This window comes from Ursus arctos, chromosome X (assembly GCF_023065955.2).
Source record: "Ursus arctos isolate Adak ecotype North America chromosome X, UrsArc2.0, whole genome shotgun sequence".
NCBI lineage: Eukaryota > Metazoa > Chordata > Mammalia > Carnivora > Ursidae > Ursus > Ursus arctos.
Genome location: NC_079873.1, coordinates 136803 through 151808, shown reverse-complemented (window position 1 = coordinate 151808; position 15006 = coordinate 136803). Strand labels below are relative to the sequence as shown.

General features: G+C 62.5%; 1 protein-coding gene across 2 annotated transcripts in view; it reads right to left on the bottom strand.

The window, feature by feature from the left end:
• Positions 1–15006, bottom strand: part of LOC113240795 (cohesin subunit SA-2-like) — a 69361-nt gene that overhangs the window by 1262 nt on the left and 53093 nt on the right. For both annotated transcript variants that reach the window (XM_057307949.1, XM_057307931.1), the window contains exons 19-31: positions 13922–14128; positions 12788–12864; positions 12304–12391; positions 11232–11312; positions 10430–10522; positions 9219–9381; positions 8511–8659; positions 6741–6842; positions 3479–3630; positions 3006–3143; positions 2492–2670; positions 2316–2421; positions 700–790 (exon numbers count right to left, since the gene is read on the bottom strand). In XM_057307949.1, the coding sequence (XP_057163932.1) occupies positions 700–790; positions 2316–2421; positions 2492–2670; positions 3006–3143; positions 3479–3630; positions 6741–6842; positions 8511–8659; positions 9219–9381; positions 10430–10522; positions 11232–11312; positions 12304–12391; positions 12788–12864; positions 13922–14128 (1626 nt within the window). The remainder of the gene's footprint in view (positions 1–699; positions 791–2315; positions 2422–2491; positions 2671–3005; positions 3144–3478; positions 3631–6740; positions 6843–8510; positions 8660–9218; positions 9382–10429; positions 10523–11231; positions 11313–12303; positions 12392–12787; positions 12865–13921; positions 14129–15006) is intronic.

Here is a 15006-nt window from a genome sequence, read left to right as displayed (position 1 = left end):
GTTCCCAGTCAGCACAGGGTGGGAACTGGGGGCGGGGGGCTGCCGACTGGGACCCCCGGCCACCAGGCCCTGGGACCAGCAGACCAGGGCCAGGACACAGAGTGGGTGGGGGGAAGAGGGGGTGCGCGGCCGGGACGCAGAGCAGCCTTCCCGCACTCCTGCCCAGGGCCCCAGGCTGGCACACTGACCCCCCACCCCAGGTATCTGTGGGGGGAGGCGGTGTCCACACAGGGGTGCCTGGCCAGGAGCCTCTGTACCTCCAGGGCCATGCCAGATGCAGGAGGCAGCAGAGATGCTGAGGACCCCAGGACACCCCAAAACCTGGTGTCCTAAGCCAAGCAGGCCAGGGCATGGGGACCACACCCTGCCAGCCTCGGGCCCCTAGCACACCACGTGAGCCCAGAGTGCTCACGCACCTGGGACGGCTCAGGGGCCTGCCCCAACCCCAACCTGGCAGCCTCCCGTGATCGCCCACACAGCACACACCTGGTGAGCTGGCTGACCAGACCCCGTACCGCCCCCCCGACCCCTCTGTGAATGTGCAGATGGACCTGCTCCCACCCCATTGGGCACAGAAGCCACATCAGATGGGACGTCCCACCTCTACACCACCCTGGGATGTGGGGGCCGTAGCAGGAAAGGCAGGCCCAGGTCAGCACCCCCACGCAGCCACCAGCCAGAGGCCCAGCCCGCACCGACCTCGTGGACGGAGATGCCCTCCACATCCACGTCTTCGTTAGAAGAGTTCTCAGAGTCCTCTGATGACAGGAAGTCAACATCAAAGACGTCCCTGCGAGAGACAAAGGGTGGCTGGTTGCCAGGGAGACCGAGGCAGTGCCCCAGCCCATGGCAGGAAGCCCATGGGTGTGCGAGCCCTGCAGGGAACAGGTGTGGACAGCTGTGGGAAAACACAGGACACAGAGAGACGTGGACGAGACACAGCCCCCAGGCAACCAGTGGCTCCTCTTACACTGTCGCATCCCATTTTGCACTGTGGGCACACGTGCACAGTTCTGGGCAGTGAGGGGAGACGGGAAGAGCCCCTGGCTACACCCTGGAGCGTTTTCTTACAGGAGAACAGTCTCTACACACGTGCCTGCCCAGACATAGCTCCGTCCCTGCCTCAGACCCACGCGGGTCCCGTCAGACCAGCCCCATGTCTGCCTCAGACCCATGCGGGACCCCTGTCCCTGTCTCAGACCCACATGGGACCCACATCTCTGCCTCAAACCCACATGGGTCCCCCATCAGACCAGCCCCATCCCTGCCTCAGACCCACGTGGGTCCCCTGTCAGACCAGCCCCATGTCTGCCTCAGACCCACGTGGGTCCCCTGTCAGACCAGCCCCATGTCTGCCTCAGACCCACGCGGGACCCCCGTCCCTGCCTCAGACCCACGCGGTCCCGTCAGACCAGCCCTGTCCCTGCCTCAGACCCACACGGTCCCGTCAGACCAACCCTGTCCCTGCCTCAGACCCATGTCTGCCTCAGACCCACGTGGGTCCCCTGTCAGACCAGCCCCATGTCTGCCTCAGACTCACGCGAGACCCCCGTCCCTGCCTCAGACCCACACGGTCCCCCGTCAGACCAACCCTGTCCCTGCCTCAGACCCACACGGTCCCCCGTCAGACCAACCCTGTCCCTGCCTCAGACCCATGTCTGCCTCAGACCCACGTGGGTCCCCTGTCAGACCAGCCCCATGTCTGCCTCAGACTCACGCGAGACCCCCGTCCCTGCCTCAGACCCACACGGTCCCCTGTCAGACCAGCCCTGTCCCTGCCTCAGACCCACGTGGGTCCCCTGTCAGACCAGCCCCATGTCTGCCTCAGACCCACGTGGGACCCCCGTCCCTGCCTCAGACCCACGCGGTCCCCTGTCAGACCAGCCCTGTCCCTGCCTCAGACCCACGCGGTCCCGTCAGACCAGCCCTGTCCCTGCCTCAGACCCATGTCTGCCTCAGACCCACATGGGTCCCCTGTCAGACCAGCCCCATGTCTGCCTCAGACCCACGCGGGACCCCCTCCCTGCCTCAGACCCACGCGGTCCCCTGTCAGACCAACCCTGTCCCTGCCTCAGACCCACGTCTGCCTCAGACCCATGTGGGACCCCTCCCCTCAGCCCAGCCCCGTCCCTGCCTCAGACCCACGCGGGATTCCCCATCAGACCAACATCCCTTCACGGCCATCCCAAGGCTCTGTTCTGGAGAAACCCACGAGGCTGACCACAAAACCAGGCAGAAAGAGGCCCGACAGGCTGCCCCATGGAGGGCAGAGCCCATCCCCCCCGCCCCCCTGACCTGGAGGACGACGGCCTCACCTGTTGGACTTCTGACCCTTGGAGGAGTTTCTCGGCTCTCTGTCCCCCGTGCTGGAACTGGCCAGGGTGTCTGGTGTCCAGGTGGAGCACGTCCCCACAGGCAGCTCTGCAGTGCCAGGAGCGGTCAGCCACAGGGCCCCAGGGCCACCCCTCCCGACCCCGGACACCCTCCCCACCTTGGGGCCGCTTGCTGTCTTTGCATATGGCGTCAAACGGGTTGGTGGCGGGCTCCTCCTCCCCCTGGGCCACGTAGTCTGTCCTCATCAGGGACTTGCGGTAGACGAACATGGGGTTCATGTCCCCCTCCCCAAAGACAGGCACGCCCTCGGGGATGGAGTCCTGGAAGTGGGCGAGTCTGCGGGCAAGAGTGGATGTCGCAGGCGGACGTCAGAGGAGACCCCGCCAAGGGCCCCAGGAACCCACCGGGCCCCCCTGTGTCCATTCCCTGCTGGGGGCTAAGGAGCCGGGCTGGAGGGGCACCACCTGGTGGCCGGAGCTCAGTCCTGCAGCCCAGAGCCCAGCAGCCCTGGGTCAGCACAGGGAAGGGAGCCCGACAGGCAGCCCTCAGCAGGGTCGTCCCACCCAATAATCTTCCGGTTTCCGCATCCCCCTCCTCCCCCACCACTGTCTGGGGCTCCCACCCCCACACCCCCAGGAGCCCCCAGGGGTCCCAGGAGCCAGTGCACTCACGCAGCTTGTCGCTCGGCTGGTGGGATCTTGCAGGAGAACTCGGCCAGCACAAGCAGGAAGCTGAGGTTTGGGAAGCGCTGGCGGGCCTCTAGCTCTTCAGGCACCGGGGACTCGGAGAAGGCAAAGGCCAGCCCGCGCCTGGGGATGGGGTGTGGGGACGGGGTGTCAGCTGACACGGAGGGGGTGGGCGTCAGGTTCTGCTCACACGGGAAAGGCAGTGCCACAAGAGGCTCAGGAGTAGGGGAGGGGTGCCAGGTGGGGCTCACCTGGGGGACCGGGGGGTCAGACTGGGGAGCGCGACACCTGGAGGGGCTCACCTGGGGGACAGGGGGTCAGACCGGGGAGCGCAGCGCCTGGAGGGGCTCACCTGGGGGACAGGGGGTCAGAGCAGGGAGCGCGGCTCCAGGGGGGCTCAGACCAGGAGCGGGGTGCAGGCAGGGGCATTGTCAGAGCACCCCCTCCCCAGCACGCACCTGTGGATGAGGTGGGCAGCGTCACGGGCGCGGTCGAAGCCAAGGGTGAGCGCAAAGCGGCGGGCCAGCAGCCGGATGGAGTAGAAGGGGCCACAGATGAACTCAATGGGGTCATAGCCAAGCCCGTACGTGTCCACGTGCTTCTGGAACAGCTGCGGGAGCACAAGGGCCGTGGGGTCAGGGCCGCGAGGGGCAGGCGGGGGCGGCCCCGTGTCCAGGACGGCGGGTGGGGGGCACGTGCCTGAGTGGGGTCAGGCACCCTGTGTCCCAGCATCTGGGGGTGGCAGGTACTCTGTGTTCTGCAGGAGTGAGCACCACACATCTAGAGTGTGGGAGGACCCTGTGGCCAGAGTCAGGGTCCACGTCTGCACCAAGGAGGGACAGCTGCGGCCTTCCCGCCGCCGTCCGAGTGCAGCGGGCAGGGGGTCAGGGCTGCCCACACGCAACAGGCCCCATAGAGGCTGGAAACCTATAGGTGCGGGACAGGCCTGTGCCCCGCACGTCTCTGCCCGAGACAGCAATGCCACCAGAGGGGGCCGGGCCTCCCCCTACGCCCCTGCGTACTTCCAGGAACCCCGTCCTTCTGGACTGGTGGTCAACATGAGACAAGTGGGCAGCACCCTCGCCCAGGGGACCGAGGTTCAAGAACATCCAGAGAAGGCTCTCCGTCACCTCCCGTCACCCCCAGCAGACATGAATGACAAGCTCGTGGAACACGGTGCCCCTCGCCGATAACCTCTGCAGACGACGGGTACAGGGCCTCCTCCAGAGAGCCACCCCAAGGCCGGGATGCCAGGCGAGCCCGGATCACGGCGGCACAGACCAGGACGCATAGCGGGAGCCGGGGAGCCTGCCAACGCCCCATGGACACCCAGGCTGCCAACGTCACATCTGGTCAGCGACCGCTCCTCTGTGTTGGACTTAACAGAGAACTAGCAAGGGGGACGGTGCTCCTGATTTACAGAGAAAACACACGCAGAACGGGACACGTGGGGTCTGATGTGGCAGGGACGTCCCACCAACGTTCCATGCCTGCTCTGGGGAATCTGTGTCATCTCAGCGTCATACACGCAGACCCGTCCTACGAGGAGGAAGAGGAAAGAGGACGTTCCCAAAGGAGAACAAGAAATGGCAAGAAACAGTCAAACGTAAATGCAGACCTCGGTGTCGGGGTCAGGAATCTGCACGGCCTCAGAAACGAGAAAGAGAAGCCGTATCCCAGGAAAACCGCGGGACACAGACGGTCCACCAAGTGTCCACGGAGAGGCCTGCCCAGTGCGTCCACAGGCAGCAGGAGGACAAGGACCAGGAACCCACACCGGGAGAGGGGACGGCAGACCCGGCCCTTCCTGATACACTCATGGAGCCTCAACTCCCCAGACAGAAACACGAGACCACGGCTAGCACGGCACCCGTGGCACCCACGGCGGCAGTATCGGCTGGGTCGGGAACCGTGACCCCAGCACTGAGGACCGAAGGCGTCCTTGCAAAGAGCGCAAGGCCAGGTGGGAGGGCCCCAGATTTGGAGCACAAAACCAGGAATAGGAAGAGAAGGGACAGACGCCGTTGAGTCCGGAGACCCTGCTGCCACGTAACCCCACACAGCCTCGGCGAGGACTCCCCACACGTGTGTGTAACCCCTCCTGACACTAGGGGCAGACACACGCCCGTGGGAAAGCAGAACAGAGCACGGAACAACCCACGTGTCCGAGTCGTGGGTTCCATGGACCCGGCTACACCAGCTGCCACAGGGATGGAAGAACCAGGGTCAGACACCCGACACGCAGTAACACGGTGTCATGACAGTGACACGGAGAAGACAGACACCCACCCTCAGGATCAGGGATGGGGGAGGGGCGACCCCCTGAGGGTCACTGGATGGGGGAGGGGGGATGCCCTCCCTGGGGGTCGGTGGACGGGGGTGGGGGAACAATGGGTGTCAGTGGATGGGGGAGGGGGACACCCACCCTGAGGGTCAGTGGACATGGGGGGGAGGGGATGCCCACCCTGGGGGGTCAGTGGATAGGGGAGGGAGGGGATGCCCACCCTGGGGGGTCAGTGGATAGGGGAGGGAGGGGATGCCCACCCTGGGGGGTCAGTGGATAGGGGAGGGAGGGGATGCCCACCCTGGGGGGTCAGTGGACAGGAGAGGGGGGCCGCCCATCCTGGGGGTCAGTGGACATGGGAGGGAGGAGATGCCCACCCTGGGGGGTCAGTGGACATGGGAGGGAGGGGATGCCCACCCTGAGGGGTCAGTAGATAGGGGAGGGGGACACCTACCCTGAGGGTCAGTGGACAGGGGAGGGAGGGGATGCCCACCCTGGGGCGTCAGTGGACAGGGGAGGGGGGCTGCCCATCCTGGGGGTCAGTCGATGGGGTAGAGGGGACACCCACCCTGAGCGTCAGTGGACAGGGGAGGGGGACACCCCGAGTCACTGTTGGGAGGCCCAGCTCACTGTGCAAGGACACGCATGAAGGCCCCCGGGGGACAGTCCAGCCCAACACTGCAGCATAGTCGCTTCCCGGACCAGATGACGAGTGACACCCCATCCACCTAGGAAGCCCTGGGCACACACCTTGACCTGCCGTGTCTCCCCACAACACACCCGTGACCACGTCCTCCTGTCTCTTCCTGTCCTTGAACAGCAGGGGAACCTGACCCAAAAGTCCCACGACCCTGAGGTGGGGCTGACCACGGAAGCCAGCTGTGGTGGACTGAGTCCCCCAGAGTCCACGCGTGCAAGCGTGGCCCCCAAGGGGGCTGCCGGGAGGTGGGGCCTTGGGAGGTGGCTGGGAGTAGATGAGGTCCGCATGGCGGGGCCCCCACAGCGGGGTGGCATTTTCTTAGGGTGTCCAGAGAGCTTCTTGCGTTCCACCCATGGCCACGTGAGGACACGTCGGAGGGGGGCCGTCTGTGACCCTCGAGGTCTCCCCAGAACCTGACCCCACTGGCACCCTGACCTTGGACCGCAGTCTCCAACACCGGGAGGAATAGGGTCTGACGTGTCAGCCACCCCGTCGGTCCGTGGTCCGTGGCGCGTTGTGACGGCCAGGCTGCCGGCGTGCACGCTCATCCCCAGCGGCAGCTCATGCACCACAGACGAGTACAGGACTCCGGAGGAGCGGGCAGTGGGGCACAGCGGTGCCGTGCCCAGTGTGTGCCCGAGGCGGCGTGTCCCTCCAGGCCTGGGCGACGTGCAGCGACTCGGTGCCACGGGGGTGGTGGCAGGGTACCGTCGGGCCTTCCAGAACACGCGCTCACCTGCTGCAGGCACAGGAGCAGGGACAGCGCGTTGCGGAGCCTGTCGTTCTGCCTCGTCCTGGTCATGGTCTCCTTGATGATGTCGCCAAAGTGGTGGTAATGCTACGAAACAAAGGAAAGGACCGTCACCACGGTGACCACTGAAGCACAGACTCCTTCCTACGCCCTGTTCCAAAATTACAAACCGAGGGTGGCCACGCGGCTCAGACCCACTGTCTGGATCCCAGGAACTTTGTGGACGTGGATGCCGCTGTGCACTCGAGCCCTATGTCGGGGCCAGGCCCTGGGCCAGTGGGAGACAGTGCGTCCCACACGACCTGGGGAAGCCGGAGTCGTGGGGCGTCATAGTCCAGGGGCCAGCTGCCCCTCAGCACTGGCTGGCCCCCCCAGGAGTGCTCCTTCCATGGGGAGGGTAGGGCCACCTGGGGAACTGCGGGGCGGGAGCGAGGCCTGTCAGAGCCACACCGACCTGCCAGTGCCAGAGCTGAGCCAGCCCGCGGGCGCACAGCCGCAAGAGACGACCAGATGTCCGACAACATGCAGCTGCCGTCACGGCCCCCGGCACATACTTGGCGCACAAGTGCGCGAGACGTAAGTCCCGGGAGAGGATAGCACCACCCCAACACACAGGACTCAGGAGAAAACCCAGGCAAGACTGTCCTTACACCCCAAGCCATAAAGCTCAGGACTGTGTGAGCTTAAAACAGGAAGAAGAGAAACACCATCACAAAAATGTAACTCAGAATTAAAAAGTAATCGAGGGAACGTATATCCCACAAATAACAAAGGGCTAACGTCTTCATCATATTACAAGACACCAAAAGGTCTTGAAATAATGATTTCTGAAAAGAAGTGACAGTGATTGATAGATGTACCTATTCACCCATCCATTTATCTCCCCATCCACTCATCTATCCACCCATCTATCCACCCATTTATCCATCCATCCATCCATCCATCCATCCATCCATCCATCCACCCACCTGTCCATCCATTTATCCATCCATCCACCCACCCATCCATCCATCCATCCATCCATCCATCCATCCATCCATCCATCCATTTATCCATCCATCCATCCATTCATCCATCCATCCCTCCATCCACCTGTCCATCCATTTATCCAACCATTTACCTGTCCCTCCATCTGTCCATCCACCCATTTATCAATCCAACCACGTACCCACTCATCCATCCATCTATTCATCTATTTATCTACCCACCCATCTATCCATCCACTCATCCACACCTCCATTTACGCATCCATGCATTCATCAAAACTTCTGGGCTCCTGTCAATACCAGGCACTGATGATAATCACTTGGGATATATCAATGATCAAAGCCAAAAATACCAAGTCCCTGGCCTCACAAGGCTTGCATTCAATCTCAGTAGTAAGGAAAGAATGAAATTAAAACAGCGATGCTTCCCTGAACAAGACCGCATAGTTTTAAAAGACAAAACGTGATGTCCTAAATGAAAATACCCCTAGGAGTTACGTTTGGGAAGAGATATTAGTGACATAAAAATGCTTAAGAGACACTCACAGGGATGCCGCCCACACGCACACAGGTGGGCTCATCCAGGGGAGGTGGTGAAGGAAAAGGGAGAACGGGTTAGCGACAGTGAGTCCGTATGTCTGTGGGTACTTTCCACTCATGTTCTCCGTGCATTTGGAATCTTTTACCCCAATTCTGTGTCTTACACAGGAGAGCAGTGGGCGGGGGAGGGTGAGCTCGGGCCGCGGGGACGGGAGAGCCGGGCAGAGACCTTCAGGTAGAACTGGTAGATGTCGGCAGCCACGCTCATCTCCAGCACGTTGCAGACGATGAGCTTACAGAACACGGCCAGCATGTTTCTCCGGTGGAACAGCTCATACAGCTCGTCCGCATCCTCCTCGTTGTAAACTCTGCTGGCACCTGGGGAGACAGCCCGCTCTCTGCTTTGTCTTCCTGGGGCCCCCTTGCCGTGGGGCGGCCATGGGGCAGGCGGGGGCACGGCACGGGCATGGCAGGGAGTCTGATCCACAGAGGGCTCAGGGGTGCCAGCATCGTCTCGGGGACCGGTGCCGGGACAGCAGGGGGTCAGAACCACCAGCAGACATGCCGACCCCCAGAGGGCAGACCCAGGACCACACGGGAAGCACCGAGGGCCGCGCGGTCCCTGTGTTTCCAGGTCCTGACTACCTGGTCAGGGCTCCCCCGACCCTTCCGTGGCAGCGTGAACGAAGAAGACAGACGCGTGGGAAATGCAGCTCCAGATCCCAGGGAGCCAGATCACCCCACAAGGCCCATCCACCTCCCACCCCAGGCCCCCACCTGCTCTCCTGCCCCTCGGGTGCCCCACCTATGTCCTACCCCCGAGGTCCCCCCAACCTCACCCCCCAGGCCCCCATCTGCCCTCCTGCCTCCGAGCTGCCCCAGGTATCCCCACTCCGAGGTCCCTCCCCCTTCCCCTTCAGGTCCCTGGGAGGCTGACCTGTGGCTCCTGTCTCCTCCAGGAACACGTGCTCCCTGACAAAGGTGAGCAGCTTGCACTGCAGGACGTGATCGGGGACAAAGAACAGCAGCCCCAGGCCTGTGTCCTCCTCAGGGCCCTGGTGGCTCAGGATGAGCAGCAGGTCACAGAGCAGGATGAAGGCCTGAGGAGGTGTGAGGAGGTGGGGGGGTGAGAGGGCAGCGACAGGGACAGGTCCCGTCCGCCCCTCTCGCAGCCTCCCAGGGCAGCCCAAGATTGGGCGAGACCCACAGCGCGGGGAGGGGTTCAGCACCCGGCCCCTTGAAAACATCCCCCCTCTGAAGCCCACCTTGCAAGCTATATGCTGGAAACACAACACGGAGACATAGAACATACAGGCGGCAGACAGCCCCAAACATACAAACCAGAAACACCACACACAGCATGAACGGAAATGTCCCCAACATCCGGGCAGGAGAGAGGCGTGGGTCAAGGCTGTGACCAAAGCCTCACCGACAGAAAACCACAGACACATACTTGGGACGGGGGTGGGGGCTGGGGGGTCACAGACAGAGGTCCGTGGCTGGAAAAAGAGACACAAGCTCAATCTCCTGAGTAGTCAAGGGTCAAACGGGACCTAGGTTTTATCTAAGATCACGGGAGAGGGCCTATTTAAAATTCACACCCACATGGCAAAGCAGGCAGGTGACCGAGCTCATAAGGTGGCAGGAAGCGGGGTGGCTGGGCCAGGCGTCACGAAGCCTTTAGAACGGCTTCCCCGGAGACAGGAGATCGCCCGGAAGATTTCCAGCACGGAAACCAGCAGAGACAAGGTGGTCAGGAGTAACGCCAAGCATGTCCACCACCACGGCACTGGTATCCGATCACAGGAGCGGCTGCCGGGAGGGTGTGGTGGTATGAACGGGGGCGTGGACGCGGGCTCTGTGCTCCCGTCAGTCGGGGGCATGCACACGGGTTCCCGTAAACCCGGGGCATGGACGCGGGCTCCCATAAACCGGGGCCGTGCAGACCAGTTCACGTAACCAAGATGCTCACACGACTGGACATGGTTGGAGGAGAAATGTCACCATGAGACACACAGTGCGATGAGGAAACGGCATCACGTAAAGCACGAACGGCCCGATCTTCCCACGCCCGTGTGTTCTCACGCCCCTCCTCTTACTGCTCCAGCCCCGCGAGCGGCCGGTGAGGACAGAGAGCGACACACTCACCTTCTCACTCAGCACCTTGCTCTGGTGGTTCAGGTATACGCGACAGACCAGGCAGAACTTCATCAGCCTCTTCCTCAAGTCCAGGAGCGCCTCCTGCCAGCCAGCAGGCAGGTGCCTCCCGTCAGGTGAGCCCGTGAGCGAGCTCACCAGGTACCTGCCCACCTCAGGTGACCCAGCCAGCAAGTACATCCCAACAGACTAACCTCGCCCTCACGTTCACCCTCCTCCTCCACTTCCCACCCTCCCTCACACCCCTCTCCCCCACGTGTACCCCTTCCCCCGCCTCCCTGCCCATCCCCTCCCCCATCTTCACCTCACATCCCCCATCTCCCTCCCCATCCCCTCCCCCATCTTGACCCCCATGCCCCCTCCCCCTCGCCCCTCCCCCACCCCCTCCCCCATCCCTGTATCTCCATTGTCCCCCACACCATTTTCTTCTCCCCACTGGTCTACACTATGACCTGAGGAACTCAGGCCTGCAGATTTCCAGGAAACCATAAATACAGCCCCAAAGTGTGGTTGGCCCCAAACGGCCTGGCCAGCAGCCAAGGATAAGGGTCTCACCCAGCACACAGGAGCAGGTGCTCAGAGATCACCTGAGCCTCACTCTGCACGGTGCGTGGACAGGATGCATGGCTGGGTCGGCCATGGCCCAAGGTCAGCTCACATGTCAGAGCCCAAAAGGCCAGGAGCCCAGGCCAGACCCTGGGCAATGCAGTCCCTGTCCCACTTCACTTCATCTCCCCTTCCTCACACACTACCACACACCACACACCTGACCTCCTCTGCGCCCCTCACCCACCTGGGGCGGCAGTCGGTCCGTGGCCGCGACAATCTGCCATAGCAGCGCGTAGTAGGTGCACTGCAGCGCGCAGTGGACAACCTGTGGGGCGTGAGGCCTGTCATGGAGACTCCTTACCTAGTACCTGCCCCTCCCCCCTCAGGACCCTCCTCCCCCCTCAGGACCCTCCTCTCCCCTCAGGACCTTTCTTTCCCTTCAGGACCCCACTGCCCTCTCAGGACCCTCTCCCCTCCATCAGAGCCCCCCAGGGCCCTTTCCCCCCAGAATCTGCCTCCCCCCAGGACCCTACCTCCCCTCCACTCCCACAACCTTCCTCTCCCAGGATCTGCCCCCCCCCACCCTTCTCTCTCCTCAGGACCCTTCCCCTGACCAGGACCCAGGGCCCTCCTCCCCCAAAATCTATCCCCTCTCAGGACCCTACTGCCCCCCTCAAGACTCTTCTCTCCTCAAGACTTCCCCCTCAGGATCCGCCACCCCTCAGGACCCTTCTCTCCCTTCCCCTCAGAACCACTCCCCTGGCCCAGGATTCTTCCCTCCCCTCAGGACCCTCCCCCCATGCTTCCTTCCCCTCATGACCCTCCCCCATGCTTCCCTCCCATCAGGACCCTCCCCCAATGCTTCCCTCCCCTCAGAACCCTTCTCTCCCCTCAGGACCATTCCTCCCCACACACCCAGGATTCTTCTCTCCCCTCAGGACGCCAACCCCCCCAGGACTCTTCCCACCCCACATCTGCTGCCGCCCCCAAGGACCCTTCCCTCCCCTCAGGACCCTCCCCACCATGCTTCCCTCCTCTCAGGACCCTTCTTCCCCTCCCCTCATGACCATTCGCCCCTCCCCCCAGGGTTCTTCTCCCCTGAGGATGCCCACTCCCGCTTCCCCCACAGGACTCTTCCCACCCCAGATCTGCAGCCACCCCCAAGGACTCTTCCCTCCCCTCAAGACCCTCCCCTCCCATGTTTCCCTCCCCTCAGGACCCTCCCCCCATGCTTCCCTCCCCTCAGAACCCTTCTCTCCTCTCAGAACGCCCTCCTCTCCCCAACAAGGACCCACCCCTGCACCCTCCGCCCTCACCTCAGTGGGCAGACTGCCCTGGTGCCTACGGAAGGTCAGCAGGCTGTCCATCTTCTCATACAGGTTCCAGCTGCTCAGGTCGTGGGCACTGACCAGAAACACACACGAGGAGTTTTAGGGCCCAACCCCGCCAGGAGCTCCAACGTCCCCCAGGTGAGCTGTGAACACTGGAGCAGAGGGATCACCTCCTGGAGGACTGAGGGGACACCCACCCCAGATGGCTGAGCTGGGCTCCCTTCAGTATGACATCCAGCACCTGCTTGGTGAGGCAGTCCCAGCTCCTGGGGACGTGGCTCAGGGCCCAGATGGGCAGGAAGGGCCCCACCAGAGCCACCGGGCACACCCACAGAACACCCCCAAAGGTCTGAGCCCTCCCCACCTCACCTGGGACACAGGGACACCTGTCAGAGTAAGGTAGCAGACACACGGCTTGGAGGTTGCGTGTGTGTCCCCCCCAGGGAACAGGCTGCATCGCCCCACTCACCTGTAGAAGGCAGCCAGTCTCCGCAGTGTGGAGCAGATCCGTCCCATCTCACCATGTCCAAGGAACAAGCCTTGTTTCTACACAGTGGAGAGAGAGCAGAAGGGGTGGTGGTGGGACAGCACGTTGCAGGTGGGGCTTCCCCAGAACGCCGGGCCCAGCTTCGAGCAAGGCCTGCGTTCCTCCCTGCTCTGTTCTCCCACTTCCCAGAAAGCAGCTCTTTAAAATCTCAAAAAGGGAAATGGTGCCCCAGGCCGTTCTGTCTCCAGCCCTACAGGAAATGAGGGGGACCAGAGAACACCCCCAAAGACACATAGGCAGCTGACGAAGAGGACAGTTACGATCTGAGATCTGCCATCTCTGTCCACTTGCCTCACATCCCTGTCAAGAACCCACTACAGGGAACATGCTTCTCACTTTACAGCTGAGAGGACAGATGGAGAAGCATGTTGCTGACCGCTAGCACCCCACATTCACGGCAGGCCCTGGGCTGGGGGTTGCAGAAGCAACCTGGAGTCTTGCTTGTGGTAACGAGGGACCTCCCAAGGAAAGTGCGTGAATCAGGGCCAGACGCCTGGCCCACAGGTCACACGGCCCTCAGCCTGTCTGTGTCAATAAAGTTTTATTGGAACACGGCCCAGAGACATGTTGTCTCTGTTGCTCTTGTACTGCCACCCAAGAACAGGATGACCTGCCCAGCCAAAAATGTTTATGACGTGGCTCTTTACAGAGACCATCTGCCTGCCAAGTGTAGACAGACCAGTGCCTCAGTGAGGCTGTTTTCTGGGGGCTTATGGGGTCCCACGGAGAATAATGGAGTACTTTGTTACCCACCCCCACACGTTCCCACTCCCATCGTAGACGCAGCAAGAACAGTCGGGGCTCAAACGGAGAACCCACCCTGTGTCCCCAGAAACCAAGAGCCAGTCCCTCAGGGACACGCCGGCCAGTTCACGGAGCTGACCCCGGACAGGCACGCAGCTTTACAAAACTTCAACAAAATAGAAAGGGTTCAGCCTAAGCATCCTCAATCAGCACATCCTCCCTTCCTCCGTGGATTTCCCCACACCCTTCACACATTCCACACCCATGCCCACACCCCAACATGCTGCCCCCAAACACCCCCACAGCCAGCACCTCATGTTGGATGAACACGTCCAGCAGTGGGGTCAGCGCGTCCACCAGCATGTCCACCAGCCGGCTGCAGGCGGGGGCAGCCTGGAAGTGAGCAGAGCCCCCCTCGTCACAGTAGGTGCCGTAGGTGCGGGCACAGGCCTCCAGCACCGCCACGTCCGAGTGCCGCTGCACCAGGCAGTCAAGCTCCAGCAAGGCCGCATCCAGGTACTGCACGGTGGGGCGGGGGGGGGACAAAGGACTGGTCAGGGGATTGCGGCATGGTGGGGGGAGAGAAGAGGTCAGGGGGGTCATGAGGTCGAAAGAGAAAGTGCTAGGGGAAAGGTCAGGAGATCAGCGAAGAGGTCAGGAGGTCGAGAGGGAACATGATGAGGTCAAGGAAGAAAGGTCAGAGGTCATACGGGGAACTGTCAGGGGTCATACGGTTGAGGGGAGATAAAGGGCCTGGGAGGTGGTCAGGGGTTGGGCAGGGGGACGCCAGGGGATCATAGGGCTCAGGGGAAAGGTCAGGGATGGAGTGGAAGATCACAGTTTGGGAGAAGGCCAGGGGCTAGAAGGAAACGGCCAGCTGGAATGCAGGGAGGGGGACATGGGGCCAAGAGAAAAAGGTCACAAGACTTGTAAGCATAGGGGTTTGGACCCTGCCACAAGAGTGGGTGATGGTTGACCCCTGCAGTATGAACGGGGAGGAGGAAAGCAGCCCCCACACCTGAAACTCCGGGGAGAAGGGATGTGGCTCCCATGCCTGGACCCAGACAAGGGGGGTGTGGACCCTGAGATGGGGGGAGACGTGGACCCATAGAAGAGGGGGACATGGGCCCAGAGAAAGAGGGCTGTGGCCCCCACCCCAGGACCCAGAGAAGGGAGTGTGGCCTCAGTAAAGGGGGGTGTGGACCCTGAGTGAGGGACGTGGATCCTGAGAAGGAGGGGTGTGGACCCCAGTGAAGGGGGCGTGGACCCTGAGGAGGGACGTGGACCTCAGCGAGGGGGGCGTGGACCCCAGTGAGAGGGGGCGTGGCAACTGAGGAGTGACGTGGAGCCCAGTGAGGGGGGCGCGGACCCTGAGAAGGCGGGGTGTGGCCCCCACA